The 22,514-nt window shown below is 54.9% G+C and overlaps 1 protein-coding gene across 1 annotated transcript in view; it reads left to right on the forward strand.

The window, feature by feature from the left end:
• Nucleotides 1-22,514, forward strand: part of EPHA8 (EPH receptor A8) — a 52,984-nt gene that overhangs the window by 15,486 nt on the left and 14,984 nt on the right. Inside the window, exons 3-4 of the mRNA XM_075437273.1 lie at nt 6,919-7,582; nt 21,994-22,149. Of these exons, the coding sequence (XP_075293388.1) occupies nt 6,919-7,582; nt 21,994-22,149 (820 nt within the window). The remainder of the gene's footprint in view (nt 1-6,918; nt 7,583-21,993; nt 22,150-22,514) is intronic.

The following is a 22,514-nucleotide window of genomic DNA, read 5'->3' on the forward strand; positions in this document are numbered from 1 at the left end:
GTGTCAAGCCATCAGGGAAGCATGCCTGGCCTGTTTTGACATTTCCTCTTGCCAGACAATTAACTGAGGGGTAACTGGCTGTAATTGCCGCTCAGGGGTTTAATTGCGTCCCCCCTCACCTCCACCCGGAGACACGTGCAGGAAGCGGAAGGGTCACCGGGAGCATCCCTGTCCCGCAGGCTGCGGCTCCTCTCCATTATAATTTCAAAGGGCTCCCAGGAGCTTTGCAGCTCGCTCCATCCCCAGAACAATTCCCTTTGCATTGAAAATTAAACTCTTATCACCGCCGTCAAAGAGACTGCCCCTTCCCCTTCTGCGCCTCCGGTTTCCCAGCTCTCCCCAGCAAAATGCCCCAGTGCCCCAGTGCCCTTCTCTCCCCTCTCCTTGCCTGGCACGTGACCTGCTGGATCAGAGGGAGCCTGATCGGCCCCTTTGCAAATTGCTTTTCGACTGACTAATTAAAACGCTGATGAGATAAGTCAACATATTATTAATAATTATTGTATCGTCTACTTTGATTTACAAAGTCAAACAGGAAATGATTTTGTTCAGACACGGGGTATCTAAGGAGCTTGAACGGTGCCTTGCAAAAGCTAATTATAATAGGAGCACCTTGAGTGCTGAAGAAAGGCCCCCCCATGCTGCCCACAACCTCCCCCTTTGCCCCCCCCAACCCGCGTGGTCTGGCCCCACAGCATCCCCCTCGCTGCACGGGCTGGGGGTCAACCCAGAGAGCTGGTGGGCATCTGCCACCCTTGCTCTATGTTGGCTTGGCTGGTGGGAGAACCAGGAAAGACCTTCTGAGATGGTTTGCATCTCCCCTTCTCTGCCCCTCTGCTCCTAGTAGAGGGATGTATCCTGGGGCACTCAGACACAACGAGCCAAGAGTGCTCTTCCCTCATTTCGCAGTAGCTCAGAGAGAAAACTGGCAGTAAGGCACCAGATTTGCTTAAACCACCAGCTGAGAGCACAGACGACGCGTTTCTGCCCGTGGGACGGTCTCTCGGCAGTGTTTGCGCATCAGTGATCACAGAATCACAGAATCCCAGCATGGCAGGGGTTGGAAGGGACCTCTGTGGGTCACCCAGCCCAACCCCCTGCCCAAGCAGGGTCACCCAGACCAGGCTGCACAGCACCGCTTCCAGGGGGTCTTGAATATCTCCAGAGAAGGAGACTCCACAGCCTCCCTGGGCAGCCTGGGCCAGGGCTCCATCACCCTCAGAGGGAAGAAGTTCTTCCTCGTGTTCAGCTGGAGCTTCCTCTGCTTCAGTTTGTGCCCGTTGTCCCTTGCCCTGTCACTGGGCACCAGTGGAAAGAGTTTGGCCCCATCCTCCTGAAACCCACCCTTGAGATGTTTATAAACATTTCTGAGGTCCCCTCTCAGCCTTCTCTTCTCCAGGCTGAACAAGCCCAGCTCCCTCAGCCTCTCGTCGTAGGAGAGATGCTCCAGTCTCCTCCTCATCCTCGTAGCCCTCCGCTGGGTTCTCTCCAGTAGCTCCTCATCTTTCTTGAACTGGGGAGCCCAGAACTGGACACAGTGCTCCAGATGGGGCCTCACTGGGGCAGTGTAGAGGGGGAGGAGAGCCTCCCTCGACCTGCTGGCCACAGTCCTCTTGATGCGCCCCAGGATCCCATTGGCCTTCTTGGCAGCCAGGGCACGCTGCTGGCTGATGGTCAGCGTGTCGTGCCCCAGCACTCCCAGGTCCCTCTCCACAGAGCTTCTCTCCAACAGGTTCGCCCCAAGCCTGATGGGGATTTCGTGCTGGTGTACAGTGCTGCAGCAAACGCCCCGGGACTGAACCGTTTGCAGGACAAACCCTGTGTAGCAGGGGAATTTTTTTGCCTGGGTCTGGTCCTGCAGTCATCAACCAGTTCACGGCTTGGGTGAACCCCATCTGACATGCCAGCTCTGCTACAGAGCTGGGGCTTTCTTGGTCCCGAGCCCACCTTGCAAAAACCCCGTCCCCAGCCCGAGCTGTGCAGTGTGCTTGCCACTTTGCCCCCCTTCTGGGTCATGACTTTCTCCTCAGAGCACCAAAGGATAATGGGGCTCTCCCATCTACCTTGGGCTGTGTCTTCTGCCCTCCATCACTTTGATGTCTTTGTGCCATTTCTAGGGTTTCTCTTCCAATCCAGAGCCTCTGCCTGGATTCAGGAATACCAGCAAGTTACAGGGCAAGCTGCGGCGAAACTAATTTTCTTTGAAAAAAAAAGATGGGTAGGAATGGAACATTGTAAAATAAAGATTTAGGCTAGTAATTGAGATAAAAGCTCATCTCCCAGTGCTTGTTCAATAAATGCTGGGTTATTGCTAATTCCCCAGACGCTGGTCACTACCAGGAGTTAATCACCTGCAGTGAAGCTCAGGGTAGTTAACTGCCTGACAAATCCCTCCTCAGCCACAGCAGTGACTGATTTCATGGGGATTATCTCCATTAACGCCGCCCATCTAATGATTTATAGCTGCAGTGTCGTCCTTTTCTTTTTTTCCCTCAGTGACAGTGGTGTGAGGGTCCCAGCAGCTCCTGGGGAGATGCCGTAGCTCAAGTGCTTGCTCTCGGGAGGAAGGAGAGCGCTGGATGCCTCAGTGGCAGCAAACGCTTTGCTATGCCAGGCAGACCCCGCGTCCCTCCTGGAGGCCATACCAGGGCCGGGGAGACCTCCTCCCTTGTCTCCCTCCATGGGCATTGCAAGGGGGGTGGGAGGCTGAGCTGTTGCTCCGGGGGAATGTGGTCTCTCCTTTCATGTTCTCCCCCTCACTCTTCCTCCTCCTTCTCCCCACTCTGCTGCACCACACAGGCCCTGGGAGACTTCTAAGACCTTGCTCAGCCGCCCAGATATCAGGTGTTTGCATCTTTCGCCTTTTCTAATCTGGCAAATTTTGTTATTACTGATGTTGACTTTAATTTAAACTATTAGGCAGGCCCCGGAATACAGATGCAATCATGTCCCCCCTCCCGACACGTGCACTCACCACGTTAATTATGATGTCCTCATTTCCGTCTCGCTAGGGGTTCTTATCGCAACGATGGGGGCCGGGCTGAGCTTCATTTCATAACGGCCACTTCAAACCGACAGCTGAGAGCGGGCGATGCCGGGAGGCTGGGTGCGTGCACAGTGCCTGCCAACCAATGGCACCCAGCGGCAGAGACTCCTCTCCCTGGCCAGAAGAGCCTGTGATTAAGGTGAAACAGAAAAACGCTGGAAGTCATGGGGATTCCTGAAGCAGGTCCCTCCACCCAAATGCCCAGCAGGTCCTGGGACCTGGCAGAGCTCTTGGGAGCCGTGTTGCAGCATGCTGGGAAGATGTAGCTGTGGCATCCAAGCCACCAGTTCAGGTGGCCTGCCTTCCCTCCACGCGTCTCTACTGATGGCAGAGCACTTGCTCTGTGGCTCAGTGGTTCAGGTGTGACGTTTGGGGCTAGTCTCATGCTCGGATCCCAAGGTGCTCCGTATGACACTGGGAAAGAGCTGACAGTCCAGCTGCTGTGCAGAAAAGCTTGGAAGAGTGAGGCTGCAAATGCAGACCCTCCAAGTTCTCCCCTGAGGTTGATGCCGACAATTGCCGGTGCCCGGAGATGGGCATTTAGCTCCCTGCTCTCTGCCAGCGGAGAAGACGCTGCCAGCTCTGGCAGTGCCACAGGGGTGTGGGGACACCGCAGTCATGAGCACCGTCTCCTCTGCCAGATTGGGGAGACCAAAAGCAACCCCACTAGCTGGAGGCATTTTGGTGCAGACAATAAACTCCTATCATAGAATCACAGAATCACAGAATGGTAGGGTTTTGAAGGGCCCTCTGTGGGTCACCCAGCCCAACCCCCTGCCCAAGCAGGGTCACCCACAGCAGGCTGCACAGCACCGCGGCCAGGCGGGGCTGGAATATCTCCAGAGAAGGAGACTCCACAGCCTCCCTGGGCAGCCTGGGCCAGGGCTCCGTCACCCTCAGAGGGAAGAAGTTCTTCCTCGGGTTCAGCTGGAGCTTCCTGTGCTTCAGTTTGTGCCCGTTGCCCCTTGTCCTGTCGCTGGGCACCACTGGAAAGAGTCTGGCCCCGTCCTCCTGACACCCACCCTGCAGATATTTAGAGGCATTTCTAAGGTCCCCTCGCAGCCTTCTCTTCTCCAGGCTGAACAAGCCCAGCTCCCTTGCCGGACACTCCTGGGGAGCCCCAAGCTTCACAGGGTTGCAGAGGGGAGCTGGCTGTGCCTTGCGGGGAGCATCCCTGCTCGCCACCCTCAGCTCTGCCCTCGCCCCGCGTGTCTCCTCCCGTGCACAGCTCTGACTCGCTTCCCCCTGGGAGCTCAGCAGGGAAAAGACAGGAAACAGCTGTTGTGTTAATTTGTGCTCGATTAATTTCGACAACGGCTCCCACACCCTCCGCAGCGCCGCAGTGCGTGCACACGTTGATGTGGGAGCGGGGGGTGAGCGGGGAGCTGTGCCATGCCTGTCGCTCCACACGCTTCAGGGCACCCCGGACCTCCTGCCTAAGTGGCAGGAGCCCGTCCTGGGTGTCACAGCACTTCCTACGGGCTCATCTCTGCAGCTGGGGAAGCGGATAAGGAGTAATAAGTAATAAGAGGGGTGCTGCCGCTCACCCCTCCGGCAAAGCACTCAGGTAGCCTGGGACGTTTCCGTGTTGTTTACCTGTGTGCTGGGGTGCAGAGCAGGTCTGCAGTGATCCTAGGATGAACTTGGGTGTTTCTGGAATTCAGAAGACAACTTTTTTAAAAGAAGCAGAAATATTTTTCTCTCCTGGCAGTGGTTTGACTTTCACACCCTTTGCCAGTGATATTCCCCTCTGAATGAGCTTTTGTCGAAGTTTGCACCTGAGCTGCTGCCTTTTCCAGGTTGCCTTAAGCTCTTTAGTACTGAGAGGCAGAGTATTCTCCTAAATACAAGATGCTGGGGGAGTTCTGAAGATGTACATCACCAAAATGACTGCTCTGATCACCCTAGCACTCGCAGCAGGCACAGCATCTCCTCCTCTCCAGGAGCTGCAGAAGGGGGTTCAATGAGGAAGGGCTTTCCCATCCGAGAGGGGAGCACGGAGCAGGCTGCCTCACCGATATCACTGATGTTCTCTTTCCAATATCTCTCATGCTCTGGAGGTGTGATGCCCTCCGCTAGCCGTGACCTGTCCCTGCAGTGCTGGTGGCCATGTAACGAGGCTGTCAAGTGCCTGTCCCAGCAGATCCGCACCCTCGTCAGGTCCCATGGTGAAAGTGGGTGAAGTCTTCAGGCTCACCCCCTCTGAGCTGAGCATCAGGCTCCTTCTCTCTGGCCTGCTGTTGGTTCTGAGTCTGTGATGAAACACGGATTACCACTCGCATAAGAAAACACCAATTTTGCAAGAGCAAGCCTGAAGATTTGTTTTAGTCTACTAGCAATGCTGCTTAAAAGATTTTTTTTCCTGCTCTGTGCAGCACTGCTGGAGCTTTCCTCGGGCCCCCCAGCCCCCCAGACTGCACACAGGCAGGCAGGGCACGCACAGTGCCGAGGTGGGGGCTGCTGCCTGTCAGCTGCCTTCGTCGGTGCAGGCAGAGCCGGCAGCCCCGGGAAGGTGCAGGCAGGGGGGTGCTGAGGCTGTGGAGAGAGACAGTTTGGTTGGCCGAGCAGCAAGTGCTGCAGGGGTGCCAGCCCCTGCCCCAGCTTCTGCAGGGTTGCGTCCAGGGCCGCCCCTCACCACTGGGCTTGGGCACGGTGGTGGGACTCAGGTGTCTTCAAAGCCTGTTGCTTAAGGGTTGAAGTCCTCCTTTGCTCCTCTTCCTCCTCCTGCTGCTCCCATAAAAAGTATTCAAAGGTCACAGACCTGTCCATGAGGGATGTGATTGGGGTGCCTGCTTTGGACAGGGATGTCAGCTGAATAGGTGGTGGGAAGCCCCCAGAGAAGGGAAGGTCTGTGGTTCCTGGTGAGAGGTTGGTGGAGTTGGAGAGGGTGGAGAGAGAGGCACATGAGGCAAGAGTGAGACCCCAGAAGTGTCCTGTAGCCCCCAACAACTAAATTAACTTGTCCCTCAGCTATGGAGCTCATTTGTATCCAAAATCTTACTACTTCTCATTTCTCATCAGTCAAAATCACTTAGCATCCCTCCCTTGAATGACAAAAATGTCCCTGTCCCTCTAAACTCACCCAGACCACCCATCCACTGCAATCCCGCTTGCTGCAACTTGCTTTTGCACGGCATCTCCTCCTCAAGCTCACCCTGCTGCCACTGCTACACTGAGTTGTAACCCCAGAGCTATCAAGCTGTCAGCCCCTGGGTTCCCAGGGCCAGCCCCCAGTCCAGCCTCTCAAATGGGCTGAGCACTGTGGGCTCAAACCGAGGAACCACACTGGCCTCACCTTGCCTGGGAAGAAGGGGGCTTTGAGCTCCCATGGACCCTCGTTTCTTCCTGGAAGTCCCATGTTCACTGCATGCTTCCCCATCACCCTGTGGTGTGCACCCCGAAACTCATTCTCCATCTGTTCTGTTTGTGCATGGAGCTCGCATGAGCCAGAGGACACCCAGGTGAGCACCACGCAAGAGCCTTCCTGCTGCTGCTGCAAATGGCAGGCTGAGCACCAAGGGACTCGCAGACATGGTCTGGGGGGGTTGGAGCCCTCCCAAACACACACTGCCATCAGTTTCTGCCATCCCATCAGACTCGTGCGAGCATTCCCGTCTGGGAACAGGGGTGCACTTCACCCAGCTCTACATCAAGGTGGGCTGTGACAGTTACTGCCCAAATTAGTGCTGGGTAAAGTCTGTTCATCCTCATTTTCCTTGGGCCCATGGCAGCAGTGATCTCTCGTCCAGATGCAGCTGCAGGAGCAGAGGGAGTTCATCCCGGGGTGGGTGATGGCACAGACTCCTGCATGCCTCGTGCTCTCCCGGTGCCTGGGGACATCTGGAATGACCTGTTCTGTGTCTGTCCCGCAGTGGGATTCAATCAATGAAATGGATGAGTTTTTCAGCCCCATCCACACCTACCAGGTCTGTAATGTCATGACTCCCAACCAGAACAACTGGCTGCGGACCAACTGGGTCCAACGGGACGGTGCGCGGCGGGTCTATGCAGAGATTAAATTCACGCTGCGGGACTGTAACAGCATGCCGGGCGTGCTGGGCACCTGCAAGGAGACTTTCAACCTCTACTACATGGAGTCCGACCGGGACCTGGGCACCAGCACCCGGGAGAGCCAGTTTATGAAGATTGACACCATCGCAGCTGATGAGAGCTTCACCAACGTGGACCTGGGGGTGAGGCGCCTGAAGCTGAACACGGAGGTGCGGGGCGTGGGGCCATTGAGCAAGAGGGGTTTCTACTTGGCCTTCCAGGACATAGGTGCCTGCATCGCCATCGTTTCGGTGCGAGTGTACTACAAGAAGTGCCCGGCCATGGTGAGGAACTTGGCGTCCTTCTCCGAGGCTGTGACTGGGGCAGACTCGTCCTCCCTGGTGGAAGTGCGAGGAGAGTGCGTAGGCCATTCGGAGGAGAGGGACACCCCCAAAATGTACTGCAGTGCCGAGGGAGAGTGGCTGGTGCCCATTGGGAAGTGCGTGTGCAGTGCTGGCTACGAAGAGCAGCGGGATTCCTGCACGGGTGAGTCCCTGCTGCTTGCTAGCGGTGCCTGCAAGGGGAGGGATGGCTGCAAGGGGCTCTTGCTTCTTTGGGGAAGGGCTGAGGATGGGAGGTTGCTCACAAAAACTTGGAAGGGTCACTTCTGTGGAGGCCAAGGGCTACCCAAGCCTTTGTTGACCAGCTTCATGCTTACAAAATGTGTCACTGGCACCACTGGCAGGCTCCCTGGGAGATGCTGTGAGCCTGGCTGTGTCAGGTCCTGGTGCACAGGCTTTGGGATGGGGACTGGCTTTGCCATGGAGTCTGTCATCAGGACAGGGGCTGCCCTGGCTCCATCTTTCCCTACCACAGAGCGCGTGGCCCAGAGGTCCCAGCCTGGTGCCCACAGCACCTCTGGCTGATGCTGAGATGTCTACTGGTGCACTCCAGCAAGGCACAGCTTGGCCTCTCCAGAATGCCTCACCGCTCACTTCCCTCTGCCAGGGGGTTTGAAAGTGAGGAAAACAAAAACTAAAACACCGAGCCTTTACGAAACAAGGTTATCGCGTCCATCCGTCAGCCCTCCCGGGGCTGCAGCAGAGCCCTGCTTTTCGGGGGTGCGGAGAGCCTTCCCGGGGGCCCTCTGTGCCGGTGGGCAGACCGCGAGCTGCAGACTGTACAAACTGCGATAAGGAGGCACGGTGACCAGCACGTGCGCCAGGCACGGGGGTGTGTGTGTACAGAGCACGGTGCTCGGGGGTCCCCGTGAGAGCCCTCCGCGCGGATTTGTTTGCTCTCGGTTTCTTTGTGGGAGGTATTTAGGGGAGCAGCGTGCCGCCTCTGCAAATGAGAGTGCGGGGCTTTTGTTTGAGTTTGGTGGAAAAGTCAAGTGGAGCGTTTGTCTTAGGGAGACTTTGATGCAAGGTTAGGACGTCCAGCGCCGGACTGGAACAGATCCAGGTGCTGCTGGGACCCTGTGCCGGCCCCGGCGGGTCCCCAGCTACACAGAGTGGGAAGGACGGGCAGAATAAACACTTCTATCCAAAGCTCCTGTCTGCGACCACTGATTGGAAAGTCATCCTGGGATAGGTCTGATAATTCAGAAAGGGTCGTCTGCTCTCAAGTTGAAGAGTGGGTGCAGAGGCGTGCTGCTCTGGGGGGGGCACCGATGCTGGCTGCCTCAACGGCTAGGTCCCAGCCCCACGACTGCAAGGAGCTGCAAGCTGGGGGGTTGGTTCAGAAGGGCCAAGCACCCCTTCCCTGTATTCCCCTCCTGCAATCCGGAGCCGGAGGAGGTATATTTACACAGGAAAGTAAACAGATGCAAATCTCTGATCTAAACTTCTCATGCTTGATTGGGGCAGAGTTCATTTTTCACAGTGAAAAGTGCCTTTCCAGAATGATTTATAACCCCAGCGGATCTGTCGGAGTTGGAAATTAGCCGTTTTAATTGTCAGGCGGACAAAAGCATGATTCCAGTGGCTGTCGCCCCAGCAATTTTTCATTCTCCATCACAGGGATGAGATGATATAAATCACTCCTTGAGGCCCTAATAATCTTTCTATAAATATCAGGGAAATTCATTTTTTGCTTGGGGGGAGAAATATTAGAGAGTAGATACTTTGCCTCTATGGCAGTGTTTAAAATGTGATTCCAAATTAATTTCCTTTCGCCTTTCACAGCCAGACGCCTTATTTGTCAAAGCTAAAGATGTTTGAACTGCGGAGGTTTCTCCCCCTCCTCTTTAACGTTCATTTTTCTAAGGACCTGCTGGAGTGATGGAAGACAGCTCAGGAAACCAGATCATGGCCAAAGCTGTTCCCAGCCATTCGGAGGAGAAGGAAGGCTGTGCTACAGAGCTTGGGAAGGATGGTGGGAGGTGGGACGTGGTGGAGGATGTGTAGGAACCTGGGGAACTTCTCTGCCTCTTGTCTTCTTTACTCTCAGCCACCACCTTGGGTGCCGCTTTGGGCAGGAGGGTGGTGGCTGGGATCTCTGACCCCTTGTGCTTACCCTGGTGGGATCCACACCTTTCATCTTGTTGTGATGTCCTGGAGTTTGCGATAAGGATGTGAGGGGCAGTTTCCTTGGGATCAAGGGTGTCGTAGTTTAACCGGCAGCTAAGCACTAGACAGCTGCTCGCTCACCCCTCCCTGTCCTCCCCAGCAGGATGGGGAGGCAAAATGGACAACAGGGGAAACTTGTGGGTTGAGATAAAGACAGTTTAATATGACAACTAAGTAAATACTAGTACTACTACTGATAATAGCAATGATAATAATGCATATGCAAACCAAACTATATAAAATACCATTTTTCTCACCACATGACAACTGATTTGCTGCCAGTCCCTGAGCAACAACTGCAGAACGCTGAATTCATGAATTTCCCAAAAAAGTTCAGACTCTCGAACAGAGAGGATTTGAACTCATGGAAAAGTGCAGAGCAAGTAGCCTCCTGCCCCCCGGCCAACCACCCTTCATAAACTGAGCGTGATGTCTGTGGTATGGAATATTTCCAGTGGCCAGCTCGGCTCCCTGTCTGGCTGTGCTCCCTCCCAGCTCCTGCACACACCTGCTCATCAGCTAAATATGAGAAACGGGAGAAAGTAACTGATTTCATAGCAACAACTGAAAATATCAGAGTTATCAACATGCTTCTCATACTAAATCCAAAACACAGCAGCTGCTGGAGAGAAAATTAACTCTATCCCAGCTGAAACCGGGACGGGGAGGGCAGATCTCAGCCCAGTGGCACCGGGGTCAGGACCATGCTAAGGATGCCAGCCAGCCTGGCATCAGACGTGTCACAGCCCTGCATTGCACAAGACATTTGTCCCTTCACAGAATCACAGAATCACAGAATAGTAGGTGTTGGAAGGGACCTCTGTGGGTCATCTAGTCCAACCCTCCTGCCGAAGCAGGGTCACCTACAGCAGGCTGCACAGGAACTTGTCCAGGCAGGTCTTGAATATCTCCAGAGAAGGAGACTCCACAACCTCCCTGGGCAGCCTGGGCCAGTGCTCCGTCACCCTCAGAGGGAAGAAGTTCTTCCTCATGTTCAGACGGAACTTCCTGTGCCTCAGTTTGTGCCCATTGCCCCTTGTCCTGTCACTGGGCACCACTGAAAAGAGCTTGGCCCCATCCTCCTGACACCCACCCTTCGTCTGTGCCTCATGTATCTGCTTCATTTACCTCAGAGGCACAGGACCCTCTTTTCCAGCAGTGGCTGGGCACAGATGCTGCAGTGCCTTACTGGGCAGAGACTGGGCTTAAGCATGAATTACCACAGTTGCTGCTGTTGTTCTGGGGCGTGCTGGCTCCTGAAATTCCCAGCTTCTAGTCCTGTGGCATCTTCTGCCACAGCCACCCCAAGGGTGAAACCCCTTGGGGTCTCTCTCCCAGGGCAACACAGCCCTGCTGTCCCTCTCGCTTTTCCCCTCCGGTTTCAAGGCTCTGAAGGACTTTGCTCCCCGCATCCCCCACCATCCACAGCCAGTCTCGGACGTGCTGCTCTTTCCTCCTTGAAACGTATCAGTCCACAGCAAGGCAAGTTAGTATCACTTATACACAGCAAATAGCAACTGCTCTGCCTAAATAGCAGAATAAGCAATAGCGTAAGTGAAAAGGGTCTGTCCCAGCAATTTATCAGATAAGAAAACAATCAGCATAATTCACCTTATTTATATGCAGCTCCTGTACAGGGCAAATAGAGACCCATTTCAGTAAGGTCGGTACAATTAGAGGAATGAGAAAGGGAAGCACTTTAACCCTGGGTCTGCTTCTGTGGGAAGGGAAGAAACCCACAAGTCACCTCCTCAAACAGCCGTGAGGCTGAGAGCTGCGACGTGCGTACCACGTCCTGGGGATGGAGGGAGAGGTGGACAGGGAGGCTCAGGCAGGTGAGGGCAGTGGCTCTTCACCCACACCCCTCGTACCAGCCCTGGCCAGCCCTTCTCTGGGGAGGGCTGCTGGGCTCCGGAGAGGCCAAGGCTTTGGGTCTGTTGCCCTTGCATTGGGGTCAGCCTTTTGGGGCGGATCTGAATTAGTCCTCGGGCTGCGCCTGCCACCAGCTATCAGTGAGCAAAACTGGAGAGCTGGGCTAAGATCTATATTTAGCTGATCGCGAGTTGTACTTATGCAGAGAGTCGGTTTGGACCATCAGTAGCAGTGCCACGGCGATGGATCATGGTGCTGCTCTCTGGGAGCTGGCACAAGCTCAGCCAGCCAGCCGCCAGCCACAGAGACCTCCAGGAGGGAAGAATCTCCCAGGGAGCTTTATCTTTAATGAACAAATGAAAAAGGGTAAAACAGAAGGGACAGGCCCCCTTCCCTACCGTCAGAGCAGGTGGGTGAGCCTTTGGCAGAAATGCAATTCCCAAAGAGCATCTTTGTGGTATATCCATGCGTTTCAGGAGTGGGATTCACTGTTCAGACATTTTTGTCAAAAGTTTGGGACCGTTCTTAACCTCTGGGTGTCCTGATTGCTCTGGCTGCTTTCCCTCTGTGGTGCTCAGGGTCTTCAGCTTTGCTATTGCCTGCGGCTGGAAAACAGAGATGAGGGAGCAGCAGTTCAGCAATTTCTGCTCCATCAGCCCATTTGCACATGAGGACGGGTCTTGTAGCCTGCCAGGGCTGAGTGAGAACAGCTACCAAACTGAGGGCTGATGCGTGTGGCTGAACGAGGGTCTGGTCCTGAGGTAGCTCTGCTTAAGCTGAAGAAATGGCCTGCGTCCTCTGGACAAGGAGAAGAGAGGGGGTCACTGCCGGGACCCTTTCCCCTCCAGCTCCCAAACTGAGGAGGGACAGGAATAGGAGCAGGACTGCTGGCCCCTCACGGACAACCTCCTCTGCTGCTGGGCTCTCTCATGGCTTCTGTGGCACGCGGCTGATGGAAATGGATCTGGAGAGCCTGGTTAGCAATCTGGAAGGCGGTTAATTTTTTTCCAGTTGGTGGGATTCATGCCGATGAGCCAATCAGCAGATTTAATGTACCTTAAACCTTCCTTGTGGGCAACTTTAATGGAGCAATTAAAGCACCACGGCATTGCTAATTAAGAGGAGAAAATACCCAGCTTGGTAATTACGTGCTTGTGGATACAGTTTTGCATCCGTGGACCTGTATGAGGAAAGTCGGTGGAGACTGACTTTCCAGCTGGTGGGGGGAGGGGGAAGCAGAGCTTTATGGTGTGGGAGGAGGGGAAGCCCCATCCAGCTGCACCCCATCACCCAAGTACCCTGCTGGTGGGCACAGCCCTAGCCATGCAGGGTCAGGGTAAGCTCTAGACACGCCAGGGGACAAAATGACACAGGCGAAGGCGTTGGCAGGGGGAGCCAGGTCAGAGACGTGGGCTCCAGCTGGGCTGGGCTGGGCAATGACCTGTGGCCACGGCAGCAAACCTTTGCAGCTGTGTGAGCAGATGTGGTCCAGATGCTGGTGCTGGAAGGGGAGGAAAGGTAGAGGCATGCGACCTGCTCTCCTTGGGCTTGGGGGATGGACCTCTTTGGCCAGTGCACTCGAGGTGGGGGATGCTGCATGTCCCTGGATGCCTACCCAGGGAGACCACAGCCTGTGCTCCCTACCTTCAGTGCAGAAGGGGTGGAGAAGCATGCAGGGTGAAGGAAAGATATGCTAGTGGGTTAAGGGAGCCCATCAGATCCTTGCTCTGTTCCCTTCTCTCCCCAGACTCCTTATCCCTTTCCAAGTCAGAGATGTTCTGAGAAACCTCAGGCTTCTCTGCGCTTTTTCTGCTAACAGTGATTTTTTCCCCACCTGTATGACAATCACAGAATCACAGAATCACAGAATGGCAGGGGTTGGAAGGGACCTCTGTGGGTCACCCAGTCCCACCTCCTGCCGAAGCAGGGTCACCCAGAGCAGGCTGCACAGCACCACGTCCAGGTGGTTCTGGAATATCTCCAGAGAAGGAGACTCCACAGCCTCCCTGGGCAGCCTGGGCCAGGGATCCGTCACCCTCAGAGGGAAGAAGTTCTTCCTTGGGTTCAGCTGGAGCTTCCTCTGCTTCAGTTTGTGCCCGTTGCCCCTTGTCCTGTTGCTGGGCACCACTGAACAGAGTCTGGCCCCATCCTCCTGACACCCACCCTGCAGATATTTAAAGGCATTTCTAAGGTGCCCTCTCAGCCTTCTCTTCTCCAGGCTGAATAAGCACAGCTCCCTCAGCCTTTCCTCACAGGACAGATGCTCCTGTCCCCTCCTCATCCTCATAGCCCAAGAGCACATCCCACAGCAACCGTGAGCTCCTTGTGCTGTGTTTTAGCGTGAAACAGCCCATACAGGCTGCCCTACTGTAAACAGGACACTGGTCTTTCTGGGCTCACTCCAAGCAGAAGCCCTTTTTCCTGTCTCTGAGCTACGTGAGGCCCCCAAAACTGTGCCTGGGGTCACACATGCCTCTGTCAACCAGCAAACCTGGGATTTCAGGGCACCCATTACCAGGCTGGGCTCCACCTCCCCTAGGACCTGTCTGGAAGTGTATGTGCCATATAGCAAGGCAACAGATGAGTGTGCATCAAAATACCCTGTCACTGCGACTCCAGACAAACACATGGGAATATGTTTTGCTTTTCTTCGCAAATGGGTGTGGATTTCAAGGAGACTTTCCACACAAGTCCCAGCACACACGTGCCAGGTCGGAGCCGCAAGCTTGGTGGCTGTGTTGCACCACAGCGATGCCTGCTCAGGGTCTCGCGTGCCTGCTGGCAGGGTACCAGGCTGTGGTACCCAGAGCTGCACCAATGCCCTGGGTGCCCACTGCAGAGGGGTTCTGCCGTGAGCGTGCCAAAATAAACCTTTCAAGGTCAGGAGCAGTGAAAGTTTCAAAGACGAGCTGTGGGAGTTATGCAAATGTCCTTCCAGTGATGCCAGGCAAGAAAATCAAAGAAACTCATTGCTGGTTTGCAAGCCACTCAGCTGCTTTGTAAAATACAGGCAACACCAGCTCCTAAGATTGCATTGCCTTCTGTTTCTCCCATGCAAATCCCTGTACCCTAAAAAAAAAAAAAACCCCACAAAAACAACAGTTTGTTTTCCAAATCACATGAGCTAGGACTGTTCAGGATTCAGGCATCAGACTTCAGATGGGAACAAGCTGCAAAAAAGAAGGGTCAGAGGCACAAATTTCTTGCGCAGTTTGAGCTGGACGTTAGGAAAAACGTCTTCTCCCGGAGGATTATCCAGCCCTGGGACGGATCACCGGGAGGCAGCAGGATGCCCTTCCTTGGGGATTTCTGAGACTAATCTAAACACAGCTGTGACCACCCTGATGTAGTTTTGGGGATAATCCCAGCGCTGTCAGGAGACTGGTCCAAGCACTGGAGGCCCCTTCCACGGGTGCTGCTGGGATCCTGGGATTCGCACTTGTCTCATACTAGGGCTTTCAGCTTATAGTCCACGACCTGGCTGCGAATTAGTCTGTGTGGATCCCAGGGCTGCTGTGTGTGCGTAGATAATTTAGCACAGTGAGCATGCTGGGGAGGGCAGGGTGCAGGGCAAGGTGGTCTGAGTATCTCCAGCACCTTCACTCAAACAAGTGGTCATTTGCATGTGCTAGGAAAACAAAACGCAGCATCCCTCCCAGCATGTAAAACCATTTATTTTCCTTCTGGTTAGGAACGAACAAAAAGGGCAGAGATGATTGCAGAGCTTCCCTTACCCACAAACAGATCAGTATGGGTTTTGTCCCTGGCTGAATATTTTATTGTTTGCCACTTTTCCTTGGAGTTTGCTGTTTTTAGCTGCTGACACAGATGAAGGGTGAAAATGATAGTAGTCTGGAGTTCAGGGAATTGATGGGGATGAAACACATTTCATTTGTGCTTGGTAGGTCTCTGCAGTCCCTAGCAGAAGTGCCAAAAAGCAGCTGGACTGCGATGGCCGGATCTGGCAACACTCAGAGATCTTTACCAGCTTTGGAATGTGTTTTTTCTTAACCTGAGCTCTTCTTTTCCACAGAATTTGGCCAGGCTCAGGTCATGACCACAGGCGGTTGCGCTGGATTAACAGGTGCAGGTGCCTGGGAAGCTGTTGGGGAGTTTGGGAAAAGTCTGCAGGAAGGACCTGGAATTTTGCACCAGTACTTACACTGGAGATGGTGCAGTGCAATGGGAGGATGGGGACCTTCAATTCACTACCAGCGTCTTGGGAGGCTCGGTGTGATTGCCTCGCATGGGGAAGATGCTCCTCATCCCCACAGAGCAGCAGGACTCTGCCAAAACCCTGTTCTGTACTTGGCGTGAGATCCAGATCCCACCCATGTCACTGCTGCTTGCGGGGTGACTTCTTCCCCTTCCTGAAAACAAGATGCTGCTGCTGACACTTCCCCGTGAAGGTGGAAGGGATTCAAATCTGGTGGTGCTCAGCTGTGCGAGGGCGAGGGCTGCGCTGGCCCCTGCAGTGCTCTTCCCTTGCTTCTGCGGCAGTGCTGGGCACCCTTGTGTTAAAGCTCTGCCCCTGCGTTTATCTGTCGCTATACAGAGGACCCGCCTGGACAAGGTCCTCTACAACCTACTGTAGGTGACCCTGCTTCAGCAGGGGGTTGGACTAGATGACCCACAGAGGTCCCTTCCAACCCCGACCATTCTGTGATTCTGTGAAATGCGTCTGCTGAGAGGGCTCGCAGACCCTCCAAAGCTGCGTACGGGTTCTCGCGGGGGCTGGGGTCGAGTTCTTGGTGTTTTGTCTGTCCTTTCTTCATTTACACGCCTTTGCTGGCTGAAGCCTTGCGGCAGGGACGCAGGGTTACCTCCAGCACTGTCACCTGCAGCGGTGGCTCCCGCTCGGCCTCGCTCCTTCCCGAACACAGCGTTTTCTGGTTTTTTTTTTTTCGGTCTGGTGAAAACTGTGTTTTTTCAGAAGCCTCAGATAGTTCTGTCTAAAACCCTCTGACAAGACAGAGTTTTGGAAACAGCTTTTTTCTAATTCTAGCATTAGACTGCCTGTTCCCATCTGACTCCTGCAAGCTGTAGCATTTCCCCAGATAAACTTTATAAAAAAGCCTTTGCTCCGAGAGCGCGCCAGGCAGTCTCACCGACGTAAGGCTGCGTGGGGTAACCTCAGCTTGGTCCCGCAGAAGGACGTCTGCACCAGGCAGCAGAGCAGTGCTCGCAGCAAACTGGGATGTGGATGTTTCCTGCTTTTTTCTCTCTTTTTTTTTTAATTAAAAAAAAAAAAAATGATGTAGGGAAGAAGAGCAGGGCAGAGTCAGGGTGTTTCTGACAGTGCTACTGTAGGTGACCCTGCTTCAGCAGGAGGGTTGGACTAGATGACCCACAGAGGTCCCTTCCAACCCCTACCATTCTGTGATTCTGTGATTCTATGGCAGCACCATGCCCACGTCCAGTTTAGGAGCTACCCAGTCTGGACCACCATGGTTCCAGTTTGCCCAGCACTACAAATGGAATTACTCCACTTGGAAGAGCAGGTCCCTCCTTATACAACTTGTCCTGGTGGCCATGAAGTATGGGTGTTGAGCAAGAATCTGTGCAGGCTGCCTTTTGCTGCACTTGCCATTTGCTCACAGCCTGATGCGTAGGGTTTTGCTAACTTTGCAAAATCTTCATGGGTGAGAACTCCCTGTGTTCCTCTCTCTGCAGCCTTCGGGGGTGTGAAGGAGCGTGAGATGGTGTGAGCTGCGGGAAGAAGGGCCAAGCAGCAGGGAGGTGATGTGAGGGGGAGTCTGGGGTGATATGAGACGACTTCAGGCACGTGGAGTGGTGTTGTAAGGTAGTGTTGGGGGTGGAAGGGTTGTGAGCTGTGCAAAGAGGCTGCAAGGTGGGAACTGGGCTGTGTGAAGGGCTGTAAGGTGGTGCTCAGGGGCTAGAGGTAAGGCAGTGATCGGGGCTGTGAGACAGTACGGGGGCAAGCAGCACACAAAGGATGCACGGAGCATCAGCGGAGGTCTGCGGCGATGCATGGTCTAAGGACCAGGAGTTTGTCCGAGAAAGCCAGGCCAGCCAGCCCCCAAAACCCCCTCCAGACCACTGACCAACGTGGGGACAGAGCCTGGGCTGACCTGGGATTGCAGGAAAAGGGGAGCCCAGCCTTGCGAAAACACAAGGTTTGGGACAATGAGGTGGATGCCTCTGTTTAAGACACGGATGTGAGCAACATGCTGCTGCTTCAGTGTCTGTCTTGTGGGAGCCGAGACTGGAGGCATCATGCTGAAGCTGGGTTGAAAGGAGCTGGGATTTTCTGTGCTAGCTTCTCCTGCCACCCGGAGGGTTCTGGGCCTGGTGCCTGTCTCTGGCTGTCACAGGGGCTATGACACCCATATTTCCATCTCTATCTCTTCCCAGCACTGCCAAAGGGAGGTACATGGCTGCTCTTCTGGTGGTTGCTGGTGCCCAGTTTTGTTGCAGGGTCAGGGAAAGGGGCAACTGATGGCACTGGTGCCACAGAGCTGCCCCATGGCACCCTCCCAGCTGTGCTGTTGCCCTGCCCAAAACTTCTGGGCTGGAAATGGAGCCACGGAGGAGTGAAATGGGGTCAATGCACGCATTTGCAGCCCCACCAAAGAAGCCCTTGGTGGTCCCACCTGTGCCACCTGCAGAGCATTAGTCCCAGACGGTGACTTCGGAGTGAGAAGAGCAGCTCATTCCCAGCTAGCGCATCCTCGACAGGTTCATCTATCATCTCCAGAGCACTGCCAGCTTATTAGCAGATGTTGTTCCATTCCCAGAGGACAGAGAGTGAGGGAAACAAATGGACCGAACTACAGATGGCTGGCAGAGCCCTCCCCATGCTCGCTGTTTCTGAGACAAGCCTGCTGCTCCGGGTCCCTTGGGCAGGTGATGCATGACAGAGTGGGGATGGTGGGCTGGGAGAAGCAGGCACGATGTGCTGCGCAGCAGGGGGGATCAACGGCAGCCCCATGGTGTTGACCCCAACAGGCTGGGGTGGTAATGAGGACTCACCTATGTGACAGAGGTCTGGAGATGTGCTTTGCCAAGCACAGGTTTAGTGTCATTTCTTGTAGGCTCTGCTTGTGACACCGGGGCTAACCAGGTGTCTGGGCTGCAAGCCCAGCGTAGATGTGCAGGTCTTGATCTGGGCAGCAGGTGAAGGTCTGCTGCTGTCCCATGCGCGTTCTGAAACCACACCGTGAGACAAAACTGCGAGGACAGGCAGCCTTGGCTGGATTTGCAGGGGGAATGGCAATGGGGACAGGAGGAGGACACCAGTCGCAGGACTTCTGGTAGTCCACAAAGAGACAAGACCCGAGATCCTCAGACACAGATCAAGGGCATCTACTGCATAAAATTAAAAAAAAAAAACCACAAGAAAGCCCCACCTTCTGCAAGGCTCCTGGGGGGGCACTTCTGGCAGAAGGCAGTAGCTGGTCGCAGTGAAGACAGCAGGACAGGGTCCTGCACCTCGTTGGTGGGTGGCTTCAGATTTGGGTGGCTTCAGTGTGTGTTACAACCACGGCTGTGGAGCCTTGTACATTTTAGACCTGGTGCATGTGATTGATTGAATTTTTCTTGCTGGCCACTTCTCTGCTGGTTTGCTCTTACTGGAGCTAACACGGGATGTCCCGGTCTTCCACGTGTCATTGGCCTGGCAGTCCAGAGCGGGACTTGCCTGTCGTCCTGTATTGTGGGGATTTCGTATCTTGTGCAGGTTCCAAGCTGGTACCTTGTCTCCCTTGTCTGCGCAAGGCTTTGCACGTGTGTCCCGCTTGCATCTACAGCAAGCACAGAGACACACAGAGGTGCGTAGCCCCATCCAGAGCAGAGCCTGTCCCAGCCCCAGTTGCTCTCCAGGCCTCCTCACGTGCTCGTGCTGTCCAGGTGCCAGGAGGTGGCTCTCAACGGCTCTGCCCTGGTGCACAAATTTACCTGTAATTTGTCATTTAGGATAATTTTCCCCCTGAGTGCATCTAAAATAATTGTGAGTCATTGCTACAGGTAATTAACATTTTTTTACAGCATTAAATGCTAAGTGATTACGATTGCTTGGCGCAAATCTGCTGCGCTTCGCGTTCCCGTCCTTCCTGCTGGCCTGTCTCTCCATACCTGATGTAGCACTGATTTCTCTGCCCTTAATTCAATATTGGTGGGCTGAACCACTCCAGTGCCTCTGGAATCAAGAGTCCTTGGATGCTGGCTGCTGCATGGGTAGAGATGGCGGTGGTTTGCAGGTCCAAGTTGAAGGCAGCAAATCCTGACTTGCACGCTGCCCAGCATGGACTGTGGGGCTGTCTCATTGCTGGGTTCCTGTCTGGTGGGCTGTGCTGATGTTGTGTCTTCATCCTTTCTTATACAGAAAAACTGGGAATTTTTATTTCTTAGAGATTTGGTTGGGTTTGTTTTTTTTCCCCAAGCTGGCTACCTCTCAAATTTGTCCCCACTGGAGAACAGGTATAACAGCACTTGTCTCAGTCTTACACCCTAAAAGAAGGGGTTGCGGACTGGAGGGCGTTGCAGCATCAGGCAGAGGACATCCAGTAAAGGCACAGAGTCCCTGGCTCTCTTGGTGCATGGCATAGCAAGGAGCAGCCAGCACCAGAGCCTGGCAGACGTCCTTGGAACGGCTGGCTGGGGACAGCAAACCTCCTCTCCCAGCTCTGCCTCCCATGTTTTCTCTCTTCTTCTGATGCCCTCGAGGAGGTGAAGGGTGTCGAAAGAGCTGGGGAGCAAAGCCAGCCCCGAGCTCCTGCGGTTTCCTCGTGGGTCACATCCGCCTTCCCTTGCAACCCCAAGTTTGGGCATTTCTGCTCTTTGCTCTGATTCCCTTTGGGGAGGGGAGGAGCAGGAATTCAGGAATAAACTCTGGAGCTGCTGGCCTTTGCTTTTTTCAGCCTGCTGTACCAAGCTGTGATGATACCAACATCTTTGGCACAGGCAGCATGTGTGCATCCTGCTGGTGGCATTTCTCCCCCGTCTTTAAAGGACCATTCAGTGAGAAACTGCCACAGAAGCTGGTGGCAGAGGCTGAAGCAAGACCAGCGTGCCACCAGGGACGCGCGTGGCTGGAGCACGGCCTTCAGCAGCCGTCGCTGGAAGCAGCTGAGTTATAAAGAGGCCGTTGTACACTGTGCAGCGTGAGACGTGAAATAAGTTGGCAGCAATCAGCACAAAGATATCTGTGGCAAAGGAAAGAGTGTTATTAATAAAAAAAACAAATCAGTGCCTAGAAGCAGAACAAACAGCCAGCATAGAGGGACCCAGACCACCGGGGATGCTGGATTGCAAACAAAACCCTTCTACATGCTTGGAAGCAAAAATTGAGGCAGTAAGCAGAAGTGGCCAGTGGGGGTAAAGATGGGAAAATGAAGGTATTACCGCCTCAGTAGGGAAAAGCAGAAATGAGTCAGAGCCAGGATTAACGCTTGAATCACTAGAACTGGCCCTAGAAGTACTTGATGAACACAGGGACCCAGGCAGGGCCTGTTTTTCCTTACTTGGAATCGAAATCTGCAGGAAAGGACAGATTCTTCCACCCCCAGACAGATACCTGACATGCCACATGTCACTCTTGAGCGAATCGATTTCCCTAACGAGAGACGAGCTGTTTGTTTGTGTGACAAATGATTCACCCGAGGGGCTGCTGGGAGAAGCAGGGGGAGGACGGAGCAGAGCGATGCCAGCCCCGGCGTGGGACGAGCATGTGTGCTCCTGCCGCCCAGCCCCAGGAGAAGGCAGAGCCACGGAAGGCGGGATGCGTGGTCAGGAAATACTCAGGCTGGCTCGTTTGGCCTCGCTGTCCCTCCGCAGAGACCAGGCAGCCTGCGTGGGCTGCCGGTTTGCTGCAAATTGAAACAAGAGAGGGTGTTTTCCCTTAGTTTTGTGCAAGGAAACTCCTTGCTTTGTACAGCAGCACGGCAGGGGCTTGCAGAGGGACATGCAGCATGCCCCAGGTGTGGAGCTTCTAAGGCTTGGAACTGCCCACGTGGATGCTCCTGGGGACCTGGGCACACCCAGCATGGGTAGTGTGGCCATCACCGTGAAGTGAGGACTGTGCCGTAAATTCGCCCCATAAATGCTGGTTCTTAGCATAGCTAACAAGGTGATCTCCAGTGCTGCCCGGTTTGATCTTTGCAGCTCTCCCTGCCCCGGGGCCAGGCGGTGGCCCAGAGGGGTTGCTGCAGCGGGGAGAGCGCTGGGCAGCAGACACGGGTGCCAGGAGAGCACCTCGAGCTTTGCAGGCAGCTCACGAAAAGCAGAGGCACCCACGTCTGCCTGTGAAGCAGTGGGGAACGGGTACCAGCGTGCCAGTAAGTACAGCCTGGCGAGGGGCAAAAGCAGTTTTCAGAGAGCCTGGTTTCCAGCTGGACGGCCGGGGGTGGACCAGGCGTTGGGAAGGGCTGGTTTCCCATGCACTGAGATGGGGGTGAGAGCTGGGGTCCAGCTTTGTGCTGGTGGGGTCCGCCGAGTGATGGGATGCTCATCGTCTAGGCGCATCCCTCTGACCTCTGCCCCTTCCCTCCTCTGCAGCCTGCCAGCTGGGATTTTACAAGTCGTCCCCCGGGGACCAGCTGTGTGCAAAGTGCCCCTTGCACAGCCATTCGGAGAGCCGGGCAGCCCGCGTGTGCCGCTGCGACAGCAGCTTCTACAGGGCGGTGCAGGACCCCCCCTCGGCCGCCTGCACGCGTGAGTACCCCCGGCACGCGGCCGCGCTGCAGCCGGGCAGGCGTCGTGTCCTCAGACAGCAGCAGCTCCCTGGCTGAGCCCAGCAGGCTCCCTGGCCTCTGTCCGTGCTGCCCAAGGCGCTGCAGCAGCCTGGCAGCCCCGGGTCTCCCTTCGACGCGTGAGCTGAGACCCCCTTAGCCGGGCTCCCTCACTGCCCTGTGTCTCATCCTCATCCTGCTGCTCTGCAGACATCCCTGGCCAGAGTCCGCTCCCCTCCTGGAGCTCTCTCCTGCAGTGGAGCAGGGTGAGAACGTGGCACCAGCCAGCCGCTTTCTGTTGCAGAAATGCCCTGGGTGGTCAGATCCTGGAGGGACCACGGGGCAGTG

This window comes from Opisthocomus hoazin, chromosome 16 (genome assembly GCF_030867145.1).
Source record: "Opisthocomus hoazin isolate bOpiHoa1 chromosome 16, bOpiHoa1.hap1, whole genome shotgun sequence".
Lineage (NCBI taxonomy): Eukaryota > Metazoa > Chordata > Aves > Opisthocomiformes > Opisthocomidae > Opisthocomus > Opisthocomus hoazin.